The sequence below is a fragment of the Eschrichtius robustus genome, chromosome 8 (genome assembly GCF_028021215.1).
Source record: "Eschrichtius robustus isolate mEscRob2 chromosome 8, mEscRob2.pri, whole genome shotgun sequence".
Classification (NCBI taxonomy): Eukaryota; Metazoa; Chordata; class Mammalia; order Artiodactyla; family Eschrichtiidae; genus Eschrichtius; species Eschrichtius robustus.
Genome location: NC_090831.1, coordinates 79,017,817 through 79,037,082, shown reverse-complemented (window position 1 = coordinate 79,037,082; position 19,266 = coordinate 79,017,817). Strand labels below are relative to the sequence as shown.

The 19,266-nt window shown below is 36.8% G+C and overlaps 1 protein-coding gene and 1 long non-coding RNA gene across 2 annotated transcripts in view; one reads left to right on the top strand and one right to left on the bottom strand.

Annotated features, from left to right (window-relative positions):
• LOC137768481 (uncharacterized) overlaps window positions 1–19,266 on the bottom strand; it is a 95,901-nt gene that overhangs the window by 59,254 nt on the left and 17,381 nt on the right. The gene's annotated exons all lie outside the window — the stretch shown is intronic.
• SPMIP4 (sperm microtubule inner protein 4) overlaps window positions 1–19,266 on the top strand; it is a 37,504-nt gene that overhangs the window by 16,326 nt on the left and 1,912 nt on the right. Inside the window, exons 4-9 of the mRNA XM_068550013.1 lie at window positions 270–341; window positions 2,358–2,387; window positions 8,111–8,292; window positions 10,612–10,700; window positions 17,040–17,214; window positions 17,503–17,594. Of these exons, the coding sequence (XP_068406114.1) occupies window positions 270–341; window positions 2,358–2,387; window positions 8,111–8,292; window positions 10,612–10,700; window positions 17,040–17,214; window positions 17,503–17,594 (640 nt within the window). The remainder of the gene's footprint in view (window positions 1–269; window positions 342–2,357; window positions 2,388–8,110; window positions 8,293–10,611; window positions 10,701–17,039; window positions 17,215–17,502; window positions 17,595–19,266) is intronic.

Below are 19,266 nucleotides of genomic sequence, written 5' to 3'. Positions count from 1 at the left end.
GCTCCGCGGCATGTGGGATCTTCCCAGACCAGGGCTCGAACCCGTGTCCCCTGCATTGGCAGGCAGATTCTCAACCACTGCGCCACCAGGGAAGCCCCTGCATTGTTTATTGAAAAGTAAACTCTTTCCACTGATTTAAAATGCCTCCTGTTCATACACTGAATTACCATATATACATGGTTGTATTAGTCTATTTTTATCTTTTACTATCTCACCATTACACTGTGTTATTAAAAAGATGTTCAATTTAATCTTTTCTTTCTTTTCAGAAAGCTTCCTCTTGAACAATTTTATTATTTGTCACAGAACAAAAAAAGTGACGTCTATGGAAATGATTCTTTGTAAGTTTGAGGTTTCTTTTCCTTATATGAGATCAAATAACATTTTCAAGTGGAAATGAGTTATATGCAAAATAAAAAAGCTCCTAAGTGGGAACTTATAGAAAAACAAGTGTTCCTTTTTTTTCAATAGAGATAATTGAATATAGAAACCAAGACCAAAACAACAAAAATAAAACAAATAGACTAAAATCCACTAACAGTTTGTTGCATTTAAGCAAAGAAAAAAGTAGGAAATATGGAATAGTAATGTTTGAAAAGATTCACACAGATCATCTTGGCCCATTTCCCTGCCTTTGACCTAGTTATTCAATCTAATAAGAATCTGTTACGTTTCTTAAAAGGTTCATAGAAAAAGCCCCAGTGCCCTCAACAAAATTTTTAATCAGAATTTTATGAGAGAGGTTTGTTATGACAATCTACAAATAACTCTTAATAAAATTACTCCCTAAGTCTCTTTTTTGGATAAGGAATACTTAATTTACCCTTTGTTTAGAGGAATTATTTTCTACTATATTGTTTTTTGCTCTTTGAAATAGTTTGTTGTATATATTACAAAGGCATACTTTTAAATTTTCAGATAAAAATAAAACACCAACAGCACTGAAGTAAAAATGAAAACATTAGTTTTTACCTTTGTTAGAATTGTTAGGAATCTGTTTGTAGGTAAGAAGTTAATATAGAGTTCAGCCACAAGAGGGAGCCAAAAAGACATGAAATTTGTGGTTGCTGGGCCTTGTATATCCCTTTGGGATTAGTAAACTGAAAAGTATTAGAGTGGCAGTAAAATCATGGGTAGGTTCAGGTCAAGGAATTGCTGTCTCTGAGCATTTTTTATTTTCATTTTATCCTTTCAAACTTTGAATTTTTAAGAAAGCTTTTCTTTTTTAATTTTTATTCTTATTTTTCCATTTTTAAAAATTATAGTTCATTTACAATGTTGTATTAGTTTCAAGTGTACAGCAAAGTGATTCAGTTATACATATATATATGTGTATATATGTATAATTTTATCCATGTTGAATCAAGTCAATTTTAGGCATGTACTTGTCAATATCAGCTAAATTTGTCACATGAGAAAAAATTTAGATGCTGATTTAATGTTTCATATATAATAGCCAATCCGGTAACTCTAGATCTCATAGATTCTTATAGTCATTGCTTCCCATTCCCCTACTCAACCAGAAATATAACTGGAAAATATGCTTTTTTTTTTTTTTTTAGTTCCAACAAACTTAGAGTCCAAATAAAGAAAGATATAAACCTTTTAAGGTTCACATGAATTGTCTGTTTATAATACATTATGGATTAATAAAATTACATGGCTTATGTACCACTTTCTAAACAGAGAAACATATAAAAAAGCAAACAGTATATTCAATTTTACTGCCTTTACTATTAACTGATAACAGTCAGTTCATTTTTCATAACTGAAATATTTCAGAAATATTTGCATAGGCTGAAACTAATTGCTGAAATCCATTGAAAGCAGATGACAATCCTTCTCTAGTGTGGACTTTGTCCCTGGGCTGCGTTGTTATTTCTTGGCATGTAGGGCTCAGAGTAATTAGTAAGTACACAACCTTCGAATGAAGTGATTCAGAAAAGGCATGCCTCTCGGAACTTGTTAATTTTTGTTCTAGCCTCTCTGCAACTGGGCAACATTTACTATCATGAGAGATGAGCAATCCTGGGCAAAGGGACAAAGCACACACCGTACGTATATATTTTCTCCAACCAGGCCACACTCAGATCACTTTAGGTCGTGTAATTGTACCCCATGCATGGTGTCAGGCTACCTCAGAACACTTAATGGTGCTCTGCCTATGAGAGTGAACGTCAGTAAGAACCAGAGCTCTATTATCATTAGAAGAAGTTAGAAATGCAAAATCATTATCTTAAAGACACTGTAGTTTGCAAATGGGATACATCTTTATTCTTAAGCAAGTTTCTAACAGGAATGTAATCTTTAAAAAGTCCTTAATATAAATTAGGGTTTGTTTCCTGTTTTTATTCTAGGATGCCCACACCATCTAATTCAACAGTAGGGTAAGTAGACAACTATATTTTCCTTCCCTGTTATAATCAAGAAAAAAATATTGGCCATCTGTATATCTCAGACAGCGTGAGGACAAGTGAGACTTTTCACAGAAGTTTTTTTTTTTTTTTTTAAACAAGCAGGAGAAGAGGCTGGTACAAGTCCAAAGTAACAGTATTACTGATTTCCCCCAATTATATTCCCTGCTAATCTTTTTTTTAATAAACTTTTAAATTTAGTACTATTTTCGATTTACACAATTACTGGGAAAATAGTACAGAGTTCCTATTTACCTCATATCCAGTTTCCCCTATTATTAACATCTTACATTAGTATGGTACCTTTGTCACATTAATGAGCCAGTACTCATGCATTAGTATTATTCAGATTTCCTCAGGTTTTCCCTAATATCCTTTTTCTGTTCTGGGATCCATCCAGGACACCACATTACATTTAGTAGTCATGTCTCCTTAGGCTCCTTTTGGCTGTGACAGTTTATCAGACTTTCCTTTCCTTTTTTTTTTTTTTTTTTAATGACCTCAATAGTCTGAGGATTATCTGTCAGATATTTTGTAGAATGTCCCCCAATTAGGATTTGTCTGGTGTTTTTCTCATGATTAGACTGGAGTAGTGTGTTTGGGGGATGAAGACCACAGAGGTCAACTACCATTTTCATCACATCCTATCAAAAGTATACATGCTATCAACATAACATCACTGTTGACACTAACCTTGATTACCTAGCCGAGGTAGTGTTTACCAGTTTCCCCCAGTGTGCAGTTAACCTTTTTTTCTCCTTTATCCATCCTGTACTCTTTAGAAGAAAGTCACTGTGTGCAGCCCACACTTAAAAGTCTGGAATTATACTCCACCTTCTTGAGGGCAGAGTACCAACATAAATTATTTGGTATTCTTTTGTAAGGGAAATGTGTGTGTTCTCCCTCATTTATTTATTTAATCACTTATTTATATCAGTATGGACTCATGGATTTTATTTTGTACTTTGACACTTTAGTAGTAGTCCTGTACTACTTTGTTAATTTTGTCACTCAAATTGGCCACTGAGAGCTCTTTCAGTTGGCTCCTATATCCACACCCCTATCATTGTGGGGTTTTGTGTATAAGGGATTATTTTTGGTTTTTTGTTTGTTTGTTTTTGAGTACTTCATCACTTATCACTGTGGGGTTTTTTTCTTTCTTTCTTTCTTTTTTCCTTTTAGCACTTCCTTACTTTCTTGCACTACAAGATGCTCCAGGCTCATCTTATATATGTCCTGCCCCAGCCCTAGAACCAGCCATTTCTCCAAGGAGCGCAGCTCCTTCCACTGGAGAATGGTATGAGAATCCACAATCTGAGTACTAGGTGTGCCTGATACTACTGGAGTCCCTGTCAATCTTAACCAGAAATACTAAGCTGGCATTTAAAAACTGTGTTTCAATTAAAGCAAAGATCTGCTCAAAAGGCTATTAAAATTAAAGTCTAGGTTGTTTGGGGTTCTTTTTTAAAAAGCAACTATGTGAAGACCTTTGTTTTGGACTTTTCAAATTCTCTTTGTAGAGACATGAAAAGTAAAGCCCTTTTTGTTGTTTCTTTTTTTTTTCTCGGATCACATTTCTGCTTGTAGCCTGATAAGTTCCAAAGTCTCTTCCTTTGACCTCAAGTCCTCAAACATCCCCTTGGAAGAGCTGTGTAAGATTTTGATAAAAATCTTGGTAGACCTGCTCAACAGGGAAGATTGAGTTCAGAGACAGCCCATGCCTCTAACTGAATGATTCAAAGAGAAACTGAATTCCTTTTAAATGTGTATGTAGTTAAGTGAGTGTTTGATATTCTGCCTTTTCCTTATTATTTCTTCTCTATTTAGGGACTCAAAATGAAAAGTAATATGTATAAATCATTTAATACAACAGGAATATAATATAATTATTTTCTACACAGTCTTAATTTAAAGGAATAAATATACATTCTGGTCATTGTACTCAAAACTTGAATGGGTTACAACTTGAAAATTTAGTTGAAGGTATAATTTGCAATTTTTTTAACAAACAAAAATAACCTTTGCAATATATACAGGATATTAAATTAAATTTCATAATGTAATAGACACAAGACACGCGGAGTCCATAGCTTTCAGGTCTTAAAAGTAAAAAACATTTTCGTAAATCATTACCAGCTATAACTTAATGCTATTTGCTAGGAAATATACATTTCTGGAATCTGAGGGGAAAAATATTTTGGCCTCACTCCCAAGTGATAAGAATTAATTGGGGCCTCTCCCTACCTTCCTAACTCCCACCTTTACCCCTTCTACACAAAGTGAAAATCCAGGACACAGACAAAACCAGAAGATCCCAAGAACTACCGATATACATTTTGCAGATTTACTTCCTATCAAGGGGACCAATCCCCAGAAAGAAATAGCTTATCGAATCCTCATGGTTCTTTTTTTGTGATTTAACATGCTCTTGGCCTTTAGAACTTATTTTCTAAATTAACAAGTTAATCTCTACTTTTTGGTGTCTCTGTAACAAAAACAAGATATAATGGAAACAAGTGTAATGGCTTTTGTTCAGGAAGTTCTTACCAACATCAAATTAGTAAAACATGGGGTCACCTTGCCCTGGACTCTGGCCTGGGGCTAAATGCATATCAGCAGGTTATTCTCTGTAGATAAAGCAGTTAGCACAGGGCCTGGCACATAAGTGCTTTATTAGCATCATAGTTACTGTTGTAGTTAACATTTAAAGGCAATGTCCTCTGAGTATAATTCCTGCCCATGCAGCAGTTACAATGTCTGAGGACCTTCCCAGATTACCTACTGAGATATTTTCTAGGGACAGTGGGCAGACATGACCGTTTTGTGAAGTACTCATACCACATTTCCTTAAACCGCATCAAGCCCATGGGAAAAGGTATCAGAAGTTCAAAATTTAATCCCACTGATTTCACATAACTACTGATTCTTACACCTTAGCTCAACCTGGCACATACTGGGAAGAACCCAAGAGAATCAAAATGAATTTTCTGCCCAGAAAAAGTTAATTAGCACTAAGACAATCTTCGCATTCGATTTACTCCATTAGCCATTCTTTCTAGTGTGTCTTATGACTCAGTGTTTCCTGGCTATTGGACAATATTGGAAGCCCAGCCTTTCTCATTCATTCCTCACCGTCCCTAGGGTTTCTTTCTTCCCTGCTTCCTGACTGCTCTACCTGAAGGTGAATGAGGCAAGCCTCCAAGGCTTTGCACGTGCAAGACCTCCCTTAGAAGATGGGTTTTACTAGACCACAGGAAACTCCATCCTTTCCTGACTCAAGTAGACTGGACACTCTCCATGAGCACAGACATGTTCGTTCCTGCTTTATTCACACAAACAGTTTGTTCAAACTATAAAAATGCTCACTTATTTTCAAACAGATTGTTAAGAGGAAATAATTTCCTCTCACAAAGGGGGGTTAGTTCACCATATAATCCATTGAATTGGACACTGGAAATATTTATTTAGAACAAATGAAAATCATTGTGTAGCATATAAAATGAAGTACAGCCAGTATTGCTTCAATGAAAGAGCAGTCACTACACCAGTGTTTTCATGATTCCCGGGGACATCAGTCAGTTGGAATTCAGGAATGCCCTGATTCTGTGTTCTCCTGTCATCACAGAATTGACAACCTTATATTCAATACCTTGTACCAAGCTGTCTAGTACTTGATGTGGCACTTTTTAAGCAAAGTAAATAAACTGGAAAAGTGTTTAGTGACTAGTGGTAAAATAATGCTATACCCAATTCAAAAATGTGTTCAAGTGACAAGAGCAAGAAAACCGAATCACTTTACACAAAAACAAAAAGAGCTGACTGGCCTCAGAAATGACTTTTGCCTGGAGTCCAGGCTTTTTCTCTTACAAATCAATCTTAACTTGTGGCGTCTGTAAGAGACCAGGAACTTGCTAAGAATCTTGAACTGCGAGGTATTTCAGAGAGCCCACCAAGATGCCAAGGCTGCTAAATTCAGTACAGATTTGCATCAGCGTCATGAGAACACATGGCCAAACCAACCAAAAATGACTGGGATTGAAAAATATCATATGATGGAAAAGCAATGAGACATTTAAAAATATGTTTCTTATAGAAATTATTCTCATTATTTCATAGTCACACCATCCATAGTGACTTGTAGAAGCTATTATATAAACTCTGCCAATACCTAGATGGGTAATAGTGAAAGAAAAATTTCTGTAACAAGACCCTAACATGAACATTTACGGCATAACCTGTACATTTATTTTGGCCTGGTAAATACAGACATTACACAGCTTTCCCATAGCTTCTGTGGGCTCTTATTGTGAGCACTAGGAATGCAGTTCATCTTTGAAACCCTTTCTCTAGCTCTTCTCCTTTAAGAGCCCAGAGCACCTGTACTCCTGGAGTGTGTTTCCTGTTCACTGCTTGCATGTGCTCTGTTGGAAGTCTGAATTCTCTCTGGTTGTATTTGCTGGGGGAAAAAAAACACACAGAAATTTACTGTCTCACAGTTCTGGAGGCTAGAAATTCAAGATGAAGGTTTCAGCCAAGTTGGTTCGTTCTGAGAGCTGTGAGACACCCTGTTTCATGCCTCTCCCCTGACTTCTAGCAGTTTGCTGGTAATCTTGGGTGTTCCTTGGCTCACAGATGCATCACCCTGATCTACCTTCATCTTCACATGGCATTCTCCCTGTGTGCATGTCTGTGTCCAAATTTCTCTTTCTTATAAGGATACCAGTCATATTGGATTAGGGGTTCACCTTATTCCAGTATGACCTCATACTAACTAATTACATCTGCAATCACCCTCTTTCCACATAAGGTCACATTTTGAGGTACTGTATGTTACAACTTCAACATATACATTTTTTTGGTGGAGGGACATAATTCACCCACTAACACTGGTCTTGGATTTTTTACTTTATTTTCTAATTATATATAACATTTCTCTATTCCATGGACTTCCTAATCTTGATTCTCTTCTAATTTAGACAGCTCTCACACAGTTTTTTTTTAAACCTCTCCTAGTTCTTTTTAAGAACTCTGCTAGTTCTTCAAATGATAGGAAAATTGTATCCCCATGGCCTTTTTAAATCGTTGGGGTTTTTTTCCTTTCAGTATATGAGCTATTTTTGGCTTTTTGACTTCTAAACAGTACTTACTGTGTACACTGTGTACATAAACAGGTGGCATATTTTGTTGATTGAGTGCTTAAAGAAACAGATGGCCTGGTTGAAAGTTTAGTCCAAGATGGTAAGGGATCATTTTGCACACTGAAATTGAATGCCTAACAGGATTCCATAAAATAAAGTACTGGGATCCTCTAAAAACAAGGGGCAGGAATGGAAAGCAACTAGAAATTCTTCCTGTAATGTTCCAAAAACTACAAAATTCATATATCTTCCACTTCATATTTTTATATCAGTTGCAAAAGTTATGCACTGATAAAGAATTCAGTATGATTTATTTTAAAAATAAAACTTATTTTTTATTTATCTAGAAAAATTAAGAAAATTTCATATGTTTTATGGTATATATTCCACCAGAATGCTAATTCCATGAGTATAGGGACTTTGACTCACTGTCATATCTCAGGGATTAGAACAATACCTGCCACAAAGAAAGGGTCCCAATAAATATTTGATGATTAAGTTGTTTCAATTGTACTTCTTTGTATTCTGTTTTGTTTTGTTGGCTGAACTAAATCTCAGAGAAATCTGCTGCCCGTACCCGCCTGAACACCTCTACCACACACATAGCTCTAGCGGAGCCACGTTCCCGATGTCTCCATCACCTGAGGGTCTCTACACTGGCGTTAAAGCCCAAAGCCAACAGCCAGTTCCTCCCACTGTGCCAGCAAGGCCTTATGGTGCAGCAGTTTTGAAGACAAGAGGTAAAATGTGATTTGAAATCAGAACAGCATTAATTCTTTTTATATTTGGAGTTTATTCAATAATAAAATTAAAGAAAGGACCCCGTCACAGACCAATGAAATCAGATTCTCTGCAGATGCCCTTTTCTTCTTTAGACAGAGCTTCCCATGATAGAACCAGAAACCAAATGTTGTAGAATTAGTTGTTTTTATTCCACTTGTATTTTCAATTTTTATTTCCTTACCATTCTCTCTATGGTTTAGCTTTTAAAAATTCCATCCTAGCTCAAGTGATCAGCACAAAGATCAATGTTTGGTTCAGAGCATCAGAGTCTAGACATGGGTGTAGCTGTTGTGATAAAACTGAAAAGATCATCATTGAAATAAGACTCAGGAAGTAATGAGAACAATTTGATCAATTCCTCTTAACACCTTGGAGTGTCTTCGTGGATGCGAACCTTGGGGTCTTCCCAGGTATGTTTCATTAGAGAGGATGGTAAGCTCATACACTAGCCATCAATTCCATCGCACACTAGACACCTCAAAACAGAGAAGAAACCAATGGAGAAAGACAAGATACTAGAGGGAAGATAACTGAAGGTGACAGAAGAGGTACATGGTAGACAGAGATAAATATTTGTTGAATGAATTTAGGCTGTGAGGCAGGTTAGACACAAGAACTGTGCTATATAATGCAGCTCCTCTGTACATGAATATTTGAACCCAAATATAGAAACACAGTAATGCCATCATCAATATCAACATAAGCATCCTATTAGGAGGCAATAACTTTTGAGAGATATTATGGTGGAGTGTTTAAGAGCATGGACTAGGGAGTCCAACTGCATGGGTAGCATTCTGGCTCTGCCACTTACTCACCATGGACCATGGGAAAGTTCCTTAACTTCTCCGCCTCTACTTCCCAATCTGTAAAATGGGAATATTTGTACCTACTTCACAGATAACAGAGATTAAGTGTTAGCAGCTACTATTTTTATTATATACTCTGTTACCATATAATGATTCTGTATGTGTGCAGCATGCTGAACCTTTCCATTGATAAAGGTAGTGAAAGCTGTATCAAATATATGTATATATAGATACATACATATATAGGTATGACACTAAATGATACATACATATATATACATGTATGTATATATGTATAGGATGTATACAAGATAGGATATCTAAGCAGTTGAAATTTTTATGATCTTATTAGGTAAATCATCAAAGTAAACTAATATTTTTCAAGCCCTAAATTAGATAATTTCTGAAATTACATGAAGTGCATACAGTTAGGAAGAAATCACAGAAATGTGTGTTGAGTTTATAAAAACACTTTTCAGTGCAGTTGTAGACCAGGGACTGAAGAAGTAAGTTACCACCTTAATCTTCTGTTTCAGGCAACTGCCTGTCCTTGACCAGTTAGTCACCTTCAGGGGATTTTAAAAAGATGAGTATATTCTAATAAGCCTTATAAAGGAGCTTTCCAGGAACTAGTACAACATTGGGTTTTCTACTCTTCCACTTCTTTTAACTCTTTATTAGAAATAAGTAGCATACAGGTTAACAGTGCAGGCTGTAGAACCAGATTGCCTGAGTTTGAATTATTCCACTTATTAGTTGTGTGACCTTGGGAAAATTGCTTATTTTCTTTGTGCCTCAGTTTCCTCATTTGTTAAGTGGAAATAATGTACATTCCTCATAGTAATGTTACAAAAAATGCATGTGATGATATATATAAAGCACTTACTACAATACTGGCTCATAGTAAATGTTCAATAAATGCCAGCCTTTGTTCTTATTACATATGGGGATGGGTGTTCAGAGCATACTTTAATGTGGAACTTATCATAGCACCAGAGGAAGCCAGGCTGTGTTTGGTAAAGTTTATCCAACTACCACCAATACCTAAAAAGCTGTATTCTTTAAATGTTCTTTTTCAATACCTTTTTGGTAAGCAAGTACTAACTCTATATCTTGATATTTAAACAGAGAAAACCCCAAACAGGTAGTAGTATAGAAATATATTTGCTGAGCCTTCAGAGACCAGAAAGAGGATCTAGGAACATTTATAACTTACCTAAGAATTCCTTTCATTAACAAGAAAGGTGCAGTACTGGTGCCCCCTAGGTCTGCTGAAGGCACTAGGGTTAGAGACTCATTCTCACTCTGTGTGGCCCACACGCTGCTCATTAAGGGCAAGAATTCAAACAAAGCTATAAATTTATAGCTAAAGTGTGTACCCAAATTCCTCTCTACCTCCTATTGTCTTGTTTTTATTTATTGCACTCATAAATCCCATTAATTAGAAGACTGCTTTCCGGAAAATTTCAGGTAATCCTTACAGATACGAACTGCTTGATTTTCCCATGGATTCAAAGAAGAAAGCCTTGGCTTGGCCAGGTCAGGGTGTATATTATGACGTAAGTATCTTTTAAAATGTGTGTTTAAAATGTAAAGTAAAATGTTTTTACTTTATATGTTTATAAAAATCCAAAAGATAGATTGCTTTTATTTTCTATCCGGATGGAAAATTTGAGATTTTTGACCATGAATCACATTTTTTTGTTTTCTTAGCTGATTTCATATACTTTTGGCTTTATGTTACATTTCCATAGGTACAAAAAGTTCCCTCCAAAAGAAGGTAGAGGAGGACTGTAGATCACTCACTGTTTCCCCCAACTCTATTCTTATGATTCATAATATATCTAACTCCAAATATGAACAGAGTAAATGGGAGGTTTACAGAAAGATCTGCAGTTTACTGTCCCAACTATTACATTTGTGCAGAATCAAAAATAAAACAATAGACACCATTTATTAAGAAATTGCTACACACTAACTCCTTTATATATAGGGTATCATTCAGTGCTTACAATACCCTCAAAAGGTTAATATCATCATTCCCATTTTATAGATGAGGCTTAGGGAGTTTGTGACTATCTCACAATCACAGAACTCAGGCTCATGAGACTCCAGTCTCTGTTCTTAACCTCTGTACCATGAATCTACATAGTAAAAAGAGAACATTTTTAAATCATGAAGGAAAATATCTATACATTTGAAAATAATAGTAGCTAACATTCACTGGCCAGTTAGTTTGTGAGAGGCAGTGCCAAGTGTTTTCCATATATTATTTCCTTGCATCTAACAATCCATGAGGTAGGCAAGAAATAATGATGGAAGGCTGGAAACACTTGAATTTTTCTTGGAAAGACCACTGTGGCAAGTCACAGTATGGTGGTCATTTCAATGTCACTCAGTCATCTATGAAGTAAGCAATTTCCTGTTTGTTTTTTATAAAGTTATATGTCAAGAAAAATCCTTTAAAAATCATCTATTCGACTGGATCTCTTTCATTCTTTCAAGCAAAATCTATATCCAAGCAACCCAGAAATAAGAGAAGTTATTCTTTCAATTCCCCTCATTTCTACCTGATTATTAGAATGCTGCTGTCCTCATGTCACCCCCCCTTGGCAATTTTGATTAGCTCCCCTTTACCTAAGTGTGAATCCCAGTGCTTTTACTGGGCTACGAAAAACCTTCGGTTCTGGCCTTCCTTCCTCTCTTCCTTCCTACAGCCTGGCTCTGCTCGCTGGTCCCTGACCAGGTTCACGGCCACTTCCTGTTCCTAGAATGCTGTCTTCTCGGGCCCATCTGCCTATCTCAGACTTGCTCTTTCTTCAAGACTCAGCTCAACCCTCATTGTTTCTGTTGCACAGCAGAAAGTGAACCAAATTAGGAGGCCTGTGTTCTAGTTCCTGCTGTATCTGCCATTTGTTCTCTAAGTGGTATTAGACATATGGTTTCTCTTCTCTGAGCTTTAATAAGATGTATCTGTATCATTTCAGTAAGATCTGTCCTACAAACTTCACAGGATAAGAGGATCATAGGAAAGATAGGAAAGCACCCTGGAAAACAGAGAGTGCTATCATTTATAAAGCATTGTTGCTCCAACAGAAGTGATTTCTCTCTTCTGCCTCTACAACACTTATAACCAGTAACTTTTCACGTGTATTTTATATCTCCTGACCTAAATTACAAGCTCTTTGAAAACAGAATATAATATGCATATTCCCCACAATACTTTGTATGTAAATATTTTTGACTGATTTATTTGACCCTTCTTCTAATGATTAATCCCACTTTTTTAATCTATTCTAATTGATCTTAATTTTCAAACTTTCAGTCATTCCTCTGGCTCATCCCTAATCCTAATCAAGTTTTGTACTTCCCTGGAAAAAGAAATAAAAATCAAATTGATACTGAGCTTGAAGGGAGTACCTATTAACTCATCATGGCTCTAAAACTTATCAGCTGTATAACCCTGGATAATATACTTAACCCTTCTATAACTCAGTTTCCTCATAGATAAAACAGGAATAATAATAAAATCTACTGATAGGGCTGTCTTGAAAATGAAATGCATGTAAAAGCACTCAGTACCATATTAGCACATAGTAGGCACATACTAAATGTTAGCAGCTCTAAGTATTTTTATTCCAATGATTGTAACACTTTGTTGACCTATGACATTAAGAAATGGGTAGTCTTGGAAACGAGAATATCCTAAATAAAAGGGTTTAACCTTTTAAAAATTAAGTGCTGGGGCTTCATTTTGACAGAGTATTTTAAATGTCATTTTGCCCTCATCCTTTTTACATTACATGTATGTGAAGCCTGTGCTTCTCGTTGGCCTGGCCCAGTTTTCCCCACCAGTCATCACTGATCACTGCGCTCATCAGTCTAACCTGCGCCTCTCCTGCTACCACTCTCTTCCCCTGGCCATCTCTTCCCATTGGCCATTTCCAACCATTACGAAGCCAATCAGAACATTCCTTTTCCTTTTATAACTGGCAAACAAATAGGTGATAATATTTGACTCTTCTGTGCTGTTTTTGGTCATTACTTGCTCAAGTGGCCAAAGACTCCCATCCTCTCTATTTCTCAAGAAATTAAGTATCTGGTCTTAGTTCTGCAATATGAAAATATTCTTTAGGATGAAATCTACCTTGTAATCATTTTTTGAGTAAAATGAGACATAATCTCAGAGGGCAAGTGCCATAAATCTCCCTAATCTTGGACTATTTGAAATATTTTAACCATTTTCTAAGTCTAATTGAGTCTACTACCAATTTTCCTTAACTCTAAGTATTTGGAAAGATCTTTGGCTTCCCTTGGAAAGAGCATTCACTTGTGTCACCCTTACAAAGGAGTGTGGTTTTCCTTCTTAAACCAGCTGCCATCTTCCAATCTAAAGTGTCTTTCCTCCTCATAGAGATACATTCCTCACTCCTAGGACGATTCCGTCTCTCCACAATAGCGCTCATAATCCACACTCATCCTCAAATACCAATAATGAATTGGGCAAGCACACAGGCACCTCCTTTAGGAACATGTCATCTTATCAAATAACTGGTTGCCCACAGTACACCTCTCCATCGCCACCCTCCCACCTGCTCGTCCCCAACAACAACCAGCGTATCCGGAAGAGGAAACAAATGAGCACACTCTTCCCTGCCATGCATGCTCCCTATCCACTGTCTTACCGCCTTTGCTTTTCCTCCATTCTGTCCCAGGCAGCCTTCCTCCCACTGTACATCCTCTAATGCCTTTAACTCTCTCTCTTCCAAAGTCCTAACTAGATACCAAAGAAACATATCTCTGCCAGTCTCTTATTTGCTCTCCCTCCTCTACTCATTTCATATGCAAATGACAAAGTTCCTAATCATGACTTCTTAATGTGAAAATGGTGCTGATACAATACAATTAAGTGAAATATGATCCAATAAAGATTCAATGTGTCCCCAATGCTAACGTCTCTCCAAAGGGCAAAGTGGTCTCCACAATAAACCTTTTCTTGCTCCCCATTAAACCTCATTAAGCCCCATCACTCAAGACTAAAACAAAACACTACATTTAATTTTTTGTTTTATTTAACACGTTATAGCTGTATTAATTTATGTTATTTTATGGCAATTTATGAAGTTTTGGTGCCTAGCCCAGGGCCCTCAAAAGCTTGCACATAGTTTTGCATGTATTAGGTATTCAGTAAATGCTTATTAAATAATTTATCAGTTACACAGATTTTATGGGCTATGCTAGGAATGTAACAACCATTTATATAGCACTACTCCTCTGAGAATGTATTCCAAATTCAAAACAACTAACATCACTCCTTTGTAGACTAGAGTGTCTGCTGAGATACTAACATCTCAAGAATCGGAATTCCTTCCTGCTTTGTACTTACCTTGCATATCAGATATTAACCTTACCCTGTGAATAGTATATTTAACCAATGAATACCTATTGAGTGGATGATCACCAGCAGCCCCTCTTCTCACTGTCCTCTCAGTATAACATTACCTTAACATACTGAAAATTGACCAGCTCTCCACTCTCAAATATTTCCTGGCTCTTCCCAAGACACCTTAGGCTACGATAAAATTTCACATTCCCTATTTTCTTCCTCTGTGCCTTTTTGACTGCGTATCAGTAGATCACTGCTGTTAGACCAGATGAAGACACAAAATTAATCCAGCCCCTCAGAACAATATTTGAAAAAAGTCCTTTTTATTTCTAAGTAAGCTGGCTTTGCAAATCATGATAAAGATAAGGAAAGTAAAGAGGGCTTTCTTTACCCCTGAGTAAGCAGGCCACATATTTATGAAGGGTTTATAGAGGTGGTTATTTAACACTTTTTGAGACAGTTTTTTACCAAGTGCCTTTTATCATGACTACTCTATGTATGTAAAATGGGGTTCCCTCCAACCTCACAGGGTTGCTATAAGCAGCAGCCTCCTTAGGCCCAGGAACTTAAGAAGGCCCCATGCTGTATAAGTCACAGCTCTGGCCTTCCTCTGTGCCCTCCCTATTGGGCAGGAAGTTTATGGGGACAAGAGGATATGTCCATATGGAGCCCATGCTCCCCAGTCTCCTGCCCCGGACTGATGTTGGACTGCAGATTCCCTGACAAATGGCTTTGAACCCAGTTTCAGGGCCTTCACGGGGTCTCTTCCTCAGGTCCATTCTCGTTGACAATGCTGCCAAGCTAGTATATACCTCCAGGCCAAACGGGTGGCCAAGAGACGGCTGTTTGCTGGAAGCAGAGGTAATAGGTATATGGAGCTTGAACTTGAGGGGTAGGGTACCCTCATGTACAAGGCACCTCATAGTTTGGGATGGAACTGGGGGTAGGAAGAAAGCAGTAAGGGGTGCTGAGGCCAGGGGCCAGTGGTTGGCTCTTCCTTTTTCTTTTTTTTGGCTGCGTTGGGTCTTCGTTGCTTGCACGCGGGCTTTCTCTAGTTGCAGCAAGCGGGGGCTACTCTTTGTTGCAGTGCGCAGGCTTCTCATTGCAGTGGCTTCTCTTGTTGCGGAGCATGGGCTCTAGGCACGCGGGCTTCAGTAGTTGTGGCACACGGGCTTAGTTGTTCCATGGCATGTGGGATCTTCCTGGACCAGGGCTCAAACCCGTGTCCCCTGCTTTGGCAGGCGGATTCTTAACCACTGCACCACCAGGGAAGCCCGTGGTTGGCTCTTTCTGAACCACCATGTCCCAGTGCAGAACTCAGGATAGTCTAAGAAGACTAAATTTGAACCTGGTCTTCCAGGTTGTTATGAAGGTATTTTGTCAAGGTAGGAGAATGAAACATATTTACTTAACAGTTTATCTGCTTGATTTATAAATTGAACTATTTAGACTAATGGAATATGGGCTCTCATTGTACTAAAGCCCCAGGACCTGCAAATGTTAAGGGTAGGCCTGACTGTGAGGACAACAAGTTCAGAAGGTTCAAGAAATATTCATTCCATACTTTCTACCACCATCCATACCTCTGCTCTTACTGTTCCTTTGGCCTCCCCATTTCTGCATGCCATTCAAGGCCTACTTTCTGTGGTATAACCTAACATGGCCTCTTCTCTCCTCCCACCCTCTGTGCTCCCAGCTCCACTTCCCTGTTCAGTTGGAATCAATCTCTCCCTCCTCTGATCTTCCAGATTATTTTGTCTTAACCTCTCTTATAGCAAAGAGTTACTTTTCATCTTATAGTCATTTGCGTTCACACCTCATCGCCTCTTCTAGCCAATACACTCCTAGATGGCAAGATTTGTTTCTGATCCATCCTTGTTTCTGCCACTACCTTACACATGTAGGTGCTCAGTAAATATTTATTGAGAATCATCAATCTGAGAAAAAGTGAATTTCTAAGTAACTAAAAAGAAAGACTACAATGAAACTCATTCATTCACTTTTATGCTCATACCTCCTTTTGAAAATACAAAACAAACTCTATTTGTAAAGCAGTTATGTCTACAGAATGAAATTTTTTATTTGAATTTGAGTGACTTAACCTTCGTCAGAAATCCATAAAAGATATCATATGGTGTCATTTCAGGCAGGGAAGGAGAAGTGGGAGGCACACAATTTTGGCTAAGCTGAACCAAAGGAGTACCTCAGAGACCTTTATATCTCTAATAAAATTTCACTGGAGGTAGAGGATTTCCAGCGACATTTCTCCAAAGTATATTTTCAGACTCCCTGCTAAAGCAAAAGACTTTTAGAAAAGACCTCCTTTGATAAAATATTGTGTTTAACTCTAAATACGCTTACAGGTGCAGAATATTAGTAATTAATGAAGGAAAAAGTAGTATCTGACTTCAGCCTGGAATTTCCTTTGCCCTCTTTCCTGCTGAGACAGTGAACTAGCCCTCATTTTACTAGATGACATCAACAGCAATGATCTTTTATATTCATATTCTAGCTTCCTAAATGTGTTGAGAAAAACAAGCCAGTATTCTACCCAAAACCACCTAAAACCTTCGCTCCTAACACTTCTTTAAATTTGTGGGACCCTATTAACTCTCTAAAAGAAGCCAACATACAAAGAAATCTTGAGAGGTCCCACTGGATCACTTCATACAATCATGATTTTACAGGTATGAGTTCACTTTAATATGAGTAAAAAGAACGAAATTGGAATTTTGACTAGAGCTGTTACAGCTTTTATCTTCTACTATTTCCCCCTGTTTCTTAATCTAAGTACTAATAGAAAGAAGGTGGGTGGTAAGTTCCTCGTAGCGGGTAATTGGGAGGTTAAGTTGGTTTTCATTTTATCGGTTCTAATTATAAAGGGGAACAGGTAAGTTTTTCTATAAAAGGTCTAAATTTAAGTACCATTCTTCACTTACTCTAACAAAATAATAAGGTGTGATGTTTCCATTAAGGTCTGGGGCCCATGAATCCCCTTGAACTGGATGATTACCATGAAAAGGAGGTAGCAGAGTTAACTGGACAGATAGGATTTGACCCAGAGCCTGTAAGTAATTGCAGTCAACTCTCAGTTATTTAGGGGGAAAGTATCCAGGTATTGAGGTCCTTCTTGCTTTGCCCACTTCTTATTTGCTTCCTGAGTATTGGTGACCAAGCCAGCAAAGGGAAAATTTAACTCAATTCAGAAGTTAATTCTGAATTGATTCAAACTTCACTATTTTGAAGAACAAGCAAGGTTTCTTTTCTTCATCACAGTGCTGGTTTTGTTTTTTGTTTGTTTTGTTTTTTTACAGATTTTCTACTATGCTACTGTTGCTAAAATTTACAAAGGAATTGGTTTATGAAACTTTACCTAGTAATGTAATGTGATTCTTAATAAATTCTGTGAATCTTTGCATATTTTATATCTTGCACATTATCACTGCTTTTGAAGAGATAAAGGCTTCTTCCTGATATCCACAATAATTGAGTTGGCTGAATTACAATCAAAAGCCAATAAATTCTCTGCAAATATCAAGAGATTTCTTACTAGATTATGTGAAATGGCCTGAAAGAAATGATCAAGCCCTTTAGTGATAGAAGTTATAATCTCTTGGCTTAATTATGTAAATGAAAAAAATGACCTAATAGTATTTATGTTGTTTTATTTGGGACCTAAATATTATCCTCTAAAACTCAGTTTTTTAAACAAGATTAATATTTTCAAAGATGTAGATTGTGTAAAGATACCTAAAAAACAACTATAAGGTATTTCAATATGAACTCTTCTTAGACTGAACACATTTATTTTACATTAGCTTCAGTATTTCCCAAGGCGATATAAATCGTTAACACCAAGGGTAGTTCCACAGACTGTGCTTTATCATTCACTAAAGGGTTTTTAATTTTCTTTATTTTTCACTTGCAACAAGCAGTCTCTAAGGCTAGAAAAGACTATACGTATGCTCTAACATTGTCAGGTGTGTTCAGCAACTGTCCAGATTTCCACAAATTTGACCCTGTAGAGTCCACCCCTCAGGAAGCAGCTTTGTCATTTTTACAAGGAAATACATGTACAGTTATACAAAGGATGCTTGTCAAGTATGTTACATGCAAAATTACCATGCAAGTAAATCAACACCTAAATTTTTATCAATAACAAGATAAAATATGCCTAAAATAGTTGCACGTTTAAAAGAAAGTTTCAGTGAATCTTGCTGGTTTCTAATTAAAACATAAATAATGGACCCTGGGAAGGCATGTTTTCATGGTAATAAATATGTGTATGAAATATTTTGTTGTAGTAGAATACAATAAAGGTACTAAAGACTGCTTCTTGCATACAGGGATACTAATCAAAGTAGGATATGATATACTATATACTTTTTTGTTCGTGACAGATTTAACAATGCATTCCAAAGAGCTAGAATTTTTTTCTTTTTTTCAAAGTATCTACTCAAACCTGATTAGCTAAAAGATATAAAAAATTTGTTGATAACCGTATGGAAACTCCTCCAACTATGAACAGATTAGGTTCCAAAAGGATGTTCCTAAATCCATTTTATTTTCTAAGTCCAAACTAGAGTTATTATTTTCTCACCATTCTTATTTTTATTATCTTTGCTATCGATTCCATCACTGTCATACATCCATTCTTTTTTTTTCTTAAACATATTATAAAAATGTTCAAACATACAGAAAAGTCTAAATAATTTTACAGTTAAGACCTATATACCCAT